Source organism: Elephantulus edwardii, unplaced genomic scaffold, assembly GCF_000299155.1.
Source record: "Elephantulus edwardii isolate Elephantulus edwardi_28Jun2011 unplaced genomic scaffold, EleEdw1.0 scaffold00019, whole genome shotgun sequence".
Classification (NCBI taxonomy): Eukaryota; Metazoa; Chordata; class Mammalia; order Macroscelidea; family Macroscelididae; genus Elephantulus; species Elephantulus edwardii.
The window spans coordinates 19,023,054-19,033,429 of NW_006399769.1; the positions used below are offsets into that span (position 1 = coordinate 19,023,054).

General features: G+C 39.5%; 1 protein-coding gene and 1 pseudogene across 1 annotated transcript in view; one reads left to right on the forward strand and one right to left on the reverse strand.

Annotated features, from left to right (window-relative positions):
* The window catches only part of SULT6B1 (sulfotransferase family, cytosolic, 6B, member 1), a 33,995-nt gene extending 25,241 nt beyond the window's left edge, over positions 1-8,754 (forward strand). The window contains exons 6-7 of the mRNA XM_006882351.1: positions 6,418-6,574; positions 8,624-8,754. Coding sequence (XP_006882413.1) covers positions 6,418-6,574; positions 8,624-8,754 — 288 coding nt within the window. The remainder of the gene's footprint in view (positions 1-6,417; positions 6,575-8,623) is intronic.
* On the reverse strand, positions 4,883-5,955 carry LOC102859902 (annotated as a pseudogene).
* Positions 8,755-10,376: the final 1,622 nt, after the last annotated feature.

Genomic DNA, 10,376 nt, shown 5'->3' on the forward strand with positions numbered 1-10,376 from the left:
TCCCTTTCTTTGGAATGGGAACAAATATAGATCTCTTCCAGTCAGTTGGCCAGCTGGCTGTCCTCCAGATTTCTTGGCACAACTTAGCACATCTAGGGCAGTGTCTGTTTTTTGAAATATGTCAATTGGTATGCCGTCAACTCCTGAAGCTTTGTTTTTTGCCAATTCTTTCCAAGAAACTTGAACTTCCTCCTTCATCACCACAGACTTTTACTCATATGCTATTTCATGAAATTCTTCTGTGTCAGCCAATTCCTTCTAGTACAGTGACTCTGTATACTCCTTCCATCTTCTTTTAATGCTTTTTGGATCATTTAACACTCTACCCAAAGCATCTTTATTGCCACTTGTGCTTTGAATTTGATTTTCAATTCCTTCACCATATAAAATGCTGAATGAGTTCAGCCCTTTTAATTTTCTGACTCCAGTTCTTTGCACATTTTATTATAGTATCTTGCTTTGTCATATGCTTAGTTGCTCTTTGAAATTTTCTGTTCAGCTCTTTAATTTCTTGATTTCTTTCTTTAGTTTTGGCTTCTTGGCACTCAAATGCAATATTCAGAGTCTCATCTGACATCCATCTGTGAAAAAAAAAATCTAATATTGAAACTATTTATTTACACACGTTGCAGCGAATGACGGCTATAGCCGTCCTGTTCACTTTAATCAGCTTTCACTTCCAAACACACGACTGATGCCCAATTTCATATGGCAGTCATAAACAATTGGGGGAAAATGTGTTTCTAAGCACAGTCATCAATTTAAAAGTATGTGGCATATGTTAACAGAAATTAAATGCTATTTAGTGAGTTACTACTAACATTGGCTGCTCTATGTTTCTTTAATGGTGGCTAGGATAAGAGAAAGAGAGGAAGATCTTCACAAGGTGGACTGACATAGTGATTATAACAATGCGCTCAGGTACACTAGAGATGGTTTAGGTATCGTAGGATAGGGCAAGGTTCAGATTTGTAGTTCAATGGGTCATTATGAGTCATAATCAACTCAATGACACATAACCACAAGGCCTAATAATGTAAAAAGTTCATCTAGTTGTGAATTTATTTTTCCATGTAATGTCATATAAATATATAATTTAAATCATTTAGCAACTACTCATTGAGTAATTGCATATCCTTGTCCAAGTCTTTGTAATCTATCAATAAACAGACCAGCAAATTTCTCTGCCATGGAGATGCTTACATTCTAGCTTTCGAAGGAAAAGAAACAGAATGATAAATAATAAACATAATAAAGACATTTATACTATGTGTGTGGGAGAAATAGCAGAATCTGTTACAGAAATGCTAGGTATTAAGGGCAGGAATATACACCTCCTAGTATAAAATGAGGTGGGCAATATGTCCTTACTGCAGAGAGATTATATAATAAAAAAAAATCTGAAGGAAATGGGGACATGAGACATGGGAACGTATCCAGGAGGGCACCACCTGCTCGTGACGTTGGAGTGTGTCTAGTGTGGTTAAAGTTCAGCAAAGAGGTAGACATGGCTGGAATAGTGAGGCTGATCTGAGGGGAAATACACACTGAGAAGGTTGGGATGGAGGATGAGGAATGGTGCAGCCGACCCCTGAAATAGCCTTGACTTTTATTCTGAGCAAAATGGAGAGCCATTTGAGTGGAGGGATGCTAGGAAATGATAAATTTTCATAGGATCATACTGATTGGTGTGTGAAAAGAGTCTGAAAAAGGGCAGGGATAGATCAGGAAGACCCTTTTCAGTAGTCCAGGCAAAGCAAGATGAAGGCTCAGGCCAAGAGCAGCAATGGGCATGACGGGACGTGGTTGAATTCTGGATATATGTTGGAGAAAGAACCAGTAGGATTTGCTTCTGTATTTGATATGGGAGGCTAAGAGGGGGGGGAGAAATAGCATTAAATAAGGCTCTGAAAATTTTGGTTTGGTTGTCTGGAAGGGTTATGTTCGTGGGCCATCAAGCTGGGGAAAGGCAGCAGGAGGAGCAGGGGTTTGGTGCTGAACATACTGAGTTTAAGGAGTTTGTTGTCTTGGTAACAAGGTCAAGTAGATATTTGAGTATAAAAGTTTAAATGCAAGGCAGCTCTGGTGGCCTAGTGGCAAGAAGCTGTGCTACAATCCTGAAGGCATGTAGTTCGAATCCACCAGATGCTCCTCTGGAGGAGGGGCAATTTCCTCCTGTGCCAGTCAGATCCAATTTGATGGTACACAAGAAGAAAAAAGGAAAAGTTTAAAAAAAAGTTTGAATGCAAAGGGAATTCTACCTCTTGATATAAATTTGGGAATTGTTGGTACCTGCATGGCATTTAAAGTCATAAAATTACATTTCTTAAGTATGCAGGTAGACAAATAGGAAAAAAGAGAAACAAGCACTAAAACCTTAGCCCTTCAAATTCAGAATCTGGGTAAAAGAGAAGAAGCCAGAAAAACAGACAGTAAATAAGCAGAGAGTTAGATGAGAAGAAAGTAGGGTTCTGGAACCCCAATGAAAAAATATCTTCAAGAAGAGGAAGTGTAATAGATGTTCCTTACTTGCTTGACTTTTTAAACCAATCTTCCTAACAAATGCAAGAAAAATATCATTTAATCCACTTCTGCTTACAGGATGCATTTGTATAATGTGAAAGAAGATACTAACTTAGTTGTTTCTGCCTCTAGTCTGGAATAGCTTTTATAAAACTTGTGATTTATAGAATATCTGAAACTGCTCGATAGATTTAGGGCCTGTTGTGTTACGTGGCCTCCCCTGGAAGGTGACAGTGTGCACTGGTATATCAAAGGTTCTGAGAGGTCCTGCAGCAAGCAAACAAATGAGCAAAGGTCTCACTTTGAACTCCGAGGATTCAGAACTTACTTGACCTCATCCTTCTGCCTTCTCGCGAATCATCTATAAACCATGCTGTGGTGTTCTCGTGCTTTGTGGAATATTAGTTAAGAAACTGTTCAAGAAGACTTGACATTGGTCAGAGATACTGTTTGGGGCTCATCATTTCCAAAGACAGTTACATGAGATAAAAGCCAAGATTCTTTCTAGTGATTTTGATTCTAAAATATAGGCTTACCTGATAGGTTTAAATATGGGTTATAAGTAGGATTCAGAAGAAAAACTAATTTGGCTAAAAATATGTCTGTGTTATTAATACTTTATAATAAGATGACTGTTATGTGCCATCGAGTTAGAGTCCACACAGAGCTGACCCTCCAGTGGGTTTTCAGAATCTTTATGTCCCTTTGAAGGAGGTTGTCTATCTTTCTACCACCTGCCTTTGAATCTCATTATTAGGCCACCAAAGCTCCCTAATAAGATGACTATCATCCTAGATAAAATTCTAACCTAATATGTTGCTGACTACCATCACTTATATAATGAATAACCCAGTGCCTCCATCTAGTCTATTTCAATTCATAATGACCGTACATTGGATTTCCAACCTGTTTACCTTCATGAGAAGAGACTGCCCATCTTTCTCCCTTGGAGGAGCCAATCTTTCAGTTATGACCATGTTATTGTTTTTCAGTGACACTGAGTCAACAATGACTCATAGCAACCCAATGAATAGGTTGAACCTTGTCCTATCCTGCACCATCCTCATACGCCACCATAGTAAACACAAAATCCACTGTCAAATCAATTCCTACAAATGCTGTAGGACAGAATAAAACATTCCTTTAGGATTTCTGAGACTGTAAAAAAAAAGTATTTTATTTTAATACAACTGATATTTATTGACATCAATATAAAACAAGCTAAAAGCTAACTACTTAACAGGGAAAAATATTGGTGGTGTTTCCTTTCTGTAGACTTGAGTTTATGCACTCAAATCGTGAAAGCTCAGATAAAGACTGGATTGTCAAGAATCAAGCAAGAGCTTGATTTTTACCTACTAATATTTAAAAAATAATAAAGACAAAGTGAGATGTTTACAAATATTCTTTGTGCCAACCTCATGCAAACAAATAATCAAGACACTCAAACTAATTTCTAACATTTGAGGACATGACTACTTTCATTTATATTCAGCAGCAATTTATCTCCATGTTTGGTGGAGCTCCCCGGTTGAAACAAGCTTGGAAGCAGGAGTGGCATCTACTTCCATAAATAGCTTGTCTCCTGAAACCCTATGAACCTGGAGAAAGGACAAAAGTCACACAAATGTTGAGGACTTTCATTCATACGGTCACTATGAGTCACCTATGACTCGACGGCACTTAACAACATGTACTACACTTACATGCTTGTTGCATCTACAGTATACAAATTAATCATTCTCACCAACTGTGCACAAGAACGAAATCCAAACAAGACTTCGAACTGACTGATTCTGTTCCACTCAAACTCAGGAAATTGAACTCAGGATTAACAGGACCATTTGATGTGAGATCGAGCTCTCCTATTTACTCTCTTGCCATACACAACTAGGTCCTCACTTGACCCTTTGAGCCTGCGAGTGACTTCTATCTTCTATCTTTTCTGACACTTTAAAATGAATGTGTAGAAATGACAAAAACATTGTACTTCAGGTTGTGAACCTGCCATCTGATCCTTGTTTTGCCTCATTACATAACTCCCTTTCAATAGACCCCACCAGCACAGCGACCCTACACCTCTCTCTGTTCCTTTGCCCTGAAGGCACTTCTGGATTCTGGATTGCTTTAATCCTTGGCTGCATAGGCAATGAGGGCACCATTTAGATTCATCACTTTTCTCCCCCTTCTTTTCTATGACTGCATTCTTCCCGCCTTTCTCCCCCCTCCCACAACAGCTGAATCTATAAGCTTGGTGGTGTATCCGGTGGACAGAGTTAATTCTGGCTTGGTAAAGAGCTGCATTGCTTGGGTGGTCCTTGTTCCTTATGCAAACCCTCTCAACCACTTCCCTCTTCCCTCAAATACCTGCCCCCCACACACCCTGTTTTTCTGGATTGCTAAGAGATTCTGTTCTTTCTTTCCTTTATCCCTAAGTGTGTTTTTATTTTTTTTTCAGTTCTTCTTCTTTCCTTCTACTTTTTGTTCTTTTGCCTACTGCATTCATCTTCTTGCCACTTTAGTCTCTCTCTCTCTCTCTCCCAAAGTATATGTTCTTGATCTCTGTCATATCTTTTCCCCTCTCCCTGTAGTTTGTGCAACTTTCACATTCAGAGCTCTTTGGCTTTTCATCTGTAAAGTTCAACATCAGAATACCTGGTCAATGCACAACTCTGCCTGCTGGTTCTTTCATCATTCAGACTCTTGTTTGTTTCTTAGGCTTTTCTCTTGTATCAAATTATTTTTTTTTCTGGCTTCTTCAGTTTGTAACAGAAACCTGTGTACCTTTTTTTTTTTTTTTTTAAACCTGTGTACCTTAATCTTTGGTTCATCCTTTATCCTTTTCTGGAACTCTGTCTTCTTAGCTTTTCTCTATCTTTCCTTTTTCGTTTCTCCTCCTCTTCCCATTTCCTTCTATCTTCTTCACTTTGTCTTTTTCTATTTCTCACCTCCTTCTTCCCACCCCCCGCCCATTTTCTGCTTGTTTTTCAGAAAGCTCAAAAGTGGGGTTGTCTTTTTCGCTATTTTGGGGTTTTTTAACTTCTATTTCCTCTCACAGGGCCTCTGGAATAGATGCCATGTTCTCATTGTCTGTCGTGTAACTTTCCAAACATTTTCTGTCTCTGGATCACCATCAATAGTTCTAACTTTCCTATCTCTTCTCTTAGTCTTCTTTCTCGCAGCTTTTCGAAAAGGTGCAAATTCTACTACAACAGGATAGTCTTGACCTTCATTATCAAGGAAAACATAACTGTCAAAAAGATCCCTGAACAAAATAACATCCTCTTGGTTGTTAAAGTTTATTTATGCCCAGGTATACATATGACGATGCAGACTCACCACCTTTTTTTCCCTCCCTCCAAGTTGCATCGTGTTAATCTCCTTTGCAGCTCTCCCCCTGAAGTCCCAGTCTGGCTGATGTGGCTGCAGCATGTAGCCTGCACACACACACACCGTGAGGCCTGAGCAGTGTCATTACTTCTCCTTGGTCCCATGTCCCTCTCCTCTTTCATGGCCACAGCTAGGTTTCCCTTACCTACCGCGGGGTCTCGAAGCTATAAATTCTTAAGGAAGCAGAATACCTCCATTGAGTGACTAGTGAATTTGAACTATCAACCCTGAGATTAGTAGCCAAGCTTTTTAAGTACTGAAACTCCTTATCTAAAAAAAGTATTGTCTAGCAAGTCAATCAGAGTCATAAATTGAACCTCCAAAGCTAAATCAAAGAGATTCCCCAAATATCTATACTGAAATACCACAGCGAGTCTAAAAAGGGTGAGAAGAAACGAAGTGAGAAGTTAAGACTTTACTAATGTATTCTGTGGGAAAAGCTTATCTCTGCTCAGAGCACAGGTCTCATAGAAAACAGTTTATCCTTCAAAATTTTGTTTCCAGAATTTGGCCTCTGGAATAAAACAAATCGCTGAGTTCTTTGGATTCTCGCTAACCGGGGAGCAGATCGACACCATCTCGGCCCTCAGCACCTTTGAAGCGATGCGTGCAAGGTCTCAGGTCACCCACGGTGCGGTGGGCCCGTTCCTGTTCCGCAAAGGTAACACTGCATTGGTCCTGGGGGAGAGGATCTGTGAGAGAATGACTGTCACATTGTCACATGCAACTGGCTATCCCAGGAACACTGGCTGTATTATAACCGGACTCTATTTTTTTTTTTCCTTCCTCAAAGAAAAGTCTGGACACATGCAGTTCAGAGCTCCGTAACTTTTGGAGGTCTAGGCTGCATCTACCGATCAGCTTCTCACTTCAGGGCAATGAAATAGTGGGTGGAATTCCACCATGGCATCAAAATTCTAGATCAGAAAAGGGAAGAAGCAAACATTATACAGAATCCTGTACTAATGAGCCTCCCTCCCCTTTTCAAGAGTTTTACTGACAATCTCACTCAGTGACTTCTTACCACCTTTTGCTACAGTAGATGATTGGAAAAGGTGGTTTTCTTTTCATTTTTTTCAAACTCAGCATGTCACTTCCCAATTAAAATCAGTGTTTTTGTTAATAAGGAAAAAGGGAGGGGGGAAGGAATGGTGGACAAAACTATCTCTGACATTGATGAATTTATAAAACTTTTAAAGAATTATCATTTCTAATGAAAATGAATTAATTTTTTTAATGACAATATAGCTTAAGAAATGCTTATCGTATTTGTTACTATGTTTATAGATAATGAAGCTACAATAAGATTTAGAGGCAATCTGTATAACAATGACAACCATAACTATGACTTATCAGAAGTTTAAGATGTATCAAAAGCCACTTTTTTGGGTTTAGCTTTTACAACAAAAAGGGTATTAGTTCTTAATTTGGCAAATGTTGAAAAGGTCAAGGACATTAATTATTCATTGGACTCAGAGTTTGAACCTAGGTCTCTTTAGCACAAATGAGGACTCATTTAAAAAACTCTGAATGAAACACTGAAAATACACTTGGCTTTAGCTTGATTTTTACTAACTTAAACTCTGATTTTTAGTCTTGTTCCATTGTTCAAAAAACTTTACTATCAAGTTGGAACTGATTTTTGGCAAACTCTTCAGCTGCTTTTTAGAGGCTGATAATCACACAGGAAGAGAGTACCTGTTTTTCTCCTTCAGAACGGCTGGTAGATTCAAAGCACCTGCCTTTGGGTTGGCAGCACAACTTCCTACCCACTGGGCTTCCAGAGCTCCCCAGTTTCATTATTAAGAAGTGGGAGTAATGGAACCTTCCTATACATTTTTAATAAAAACTGTTTAGAATAGAAAAACAGTAAAATAAATAATTTTTTAACTGTATAGTCCATTGAGAAAATTCAGAAAAATAAAAAAAATCCATATATATATTTGTTGTTAGGTGCTATTGTGGTCATAGCGACCATAGATTAAAAGGTCTGAACTTTGTTCTGTCCTGTACCATCCTCACACTTCCTGAAACACAAGAGCCCCTTGCAGTAGTCACCATGTCCATGTGTATGTGTATACACACACACACACACACACACACACATACACTAGTATGCTGAGAAACCCAGTGTGGCCGTTCTACTCTATCCTATGTGTCACTTTGAATCAGAGTCGAAGGAATTGAATGAGGGCTTCATTAAAACTTTCTATAAATTGTTAACTTCTCACGAGGCATTTAAAGTATATAGAAGATTCTAGAGAAAAATCATTTCCCCAAAATGGAATTTTAGGTTCTGTGTATTGGGAGAGGAATGAGAGTAGAAAATTGATGCTGAAGCCCTGCCCCACTGCCAGCTGACCTGTAGGGCCGAGTTGAACTGCCATAGAACTGCCGAGGCTGTAATTCCTTAGGGAAGACACGCCACATCCTCCTCTCAAGGAACAGCTGGTGAGTTTCACTACTGACCTTTTAGTTAACAGCCTCATTCTGGAGCCACTCTGCCACATCACTTGCTAGACCACAGAAGGAGAAACATTAAAGGTATATTGTTGATTTTACAGCAGAAATCTAAGACTAATTGTTTTCATGTGTCCATTTTCACATTTCAGAATAAAACATTATACTGAAAAACTGTAAAATCAAGAACTATTCTCAGGAGATGTCTGAGTATATTGGGTCTTATTTGTTTGTTTTGCATATGTTCTAGGCAAAGTTGGTGACTGGAGGAATTTATTTCATCAAAGTCAGAACCAGGAAATGGATGAAAAATTCGAAGCGTGCTTAGCAGGCACTTCTGTAGGAGTCAAGCTGAAATACAATTCATATTGTCAGGCTTGAGTAGTCTGGTCACATCCACAAAAGTTTCCCTCTTACTTAAATCATAATAAATAAGAATTCAATAAAATTATTAAGTAGTCCTTGGAGAGGGTCATCATGCTTGGAAGGGTGGTGGGACAGAGAAAGAGAAAGAGGGGCGGACCCTCGATGAGATGGATTGTTTCAGTGATGGGGTAATCGGGGTGGGTGTGTCAGAGACAGTAAGTTGGCATAGGATAGAGCAGGTTTCAGGGCTGCTGTACACAGTGTCGCTGTGAGTTGCAGGTGACTCGAAAGCACATAACAACAAACAACAATGATAATGAAATAATTAAAGAGCCCAACTTACTGCTATGACATCAACTTCAGAGCACGAGGTAGGGAGCTTTGGGGTTAGCAGTGTATTATGCTGATTACACCACCAGAGCGCCTAACTAAATAACATACAATCCAAACAACATGCCCAAGTAACATACAATCTAAAGGTAACACACAACCTGAACAATGAACGCTAGCATGATAAAATCTGAAATTTTTAAGCACAAATTTACATATGTTCTGTTTCTCACACTCTCATACTCACTACCATCAAGTCAGAACCAGATTTTCAGAGGCTGTCAGGATAGGGATATTTGTCCTTCTAAAATGATACTCCTGATTGGAGGAAGACTCATCAACAATCTGGGTTATGCAGATGACACAACCATGCTTGCGGAAATTGAGGAGGACCTGAAGTGCTTGCTGCAGAGGGTCAACAACTGTAGCCTTTAATCTGGACTGAAGCTCAATATCAAGAAAACAAAGATTCTCACCACTGGGCCAATTGGCAGCATCATGATAGATGGTGAAGAGATTGAGATTCTTCACAGCTTTAGTTTGCTTGGCTTCACAATCAGCACTCTTGGTACCAGCAGCCAGGAAATTAAAAGACGTATTGCGATGGAAAAGTCTGCTGTTAGGGACCTTTCCGGGGAACTGAGGAGCAACAATGTCAGTCTGGAGACTAAGGTGCGCCTGATACAGGCCATGGTCTTTGTAATCACTTGCTATGTATCAGAGAGTTCAAAAATGACTAGGAATAATAGGAGAATTGATGCCTTTGAGCTGTGGTGTTGGAGAAGAATGTTGAATGTACCATGGACTGCCAGGAAAACAAACAGGTACATCTGGAGAAGGTGAAGCCAGACTGCTCCTTGGAGGCAAGGATACTGAGACTTCGTCTGACAGTTTGGGCATATTGCAAGAAGGGACCAGACCTTGGAGAAGGACATCATGCTTGGGAGGGTGGAGGGACAGTGCAGGAGAGGAAGACCCTCTATGAGATCGATTGATTCGGTCTCTGAGGTAATAGGGGTAGGTGTGTCAGAGTCAGTGAGATTGGCACAAGATAGAGTAGGGTTTAAGGCTGTTGTCCATAGCATTGCAACTCGATAGCACATAACAACAACAACAAAATCAGACTGTTGTTCTATCAATGTTTTAACGTCTTTACCTCTAAGTTTACAAAAAACCCCAAGTGCATATGTTGGAGCTTTGCTTGTATGACAAACCTTGGTGATGCACAATTATTTTGTCCAACCTCACAGTCCTTTCTCTCTCTGGACAGAGCATTTTTTCAAATTAAGATTTTAATGAAAGTTTAT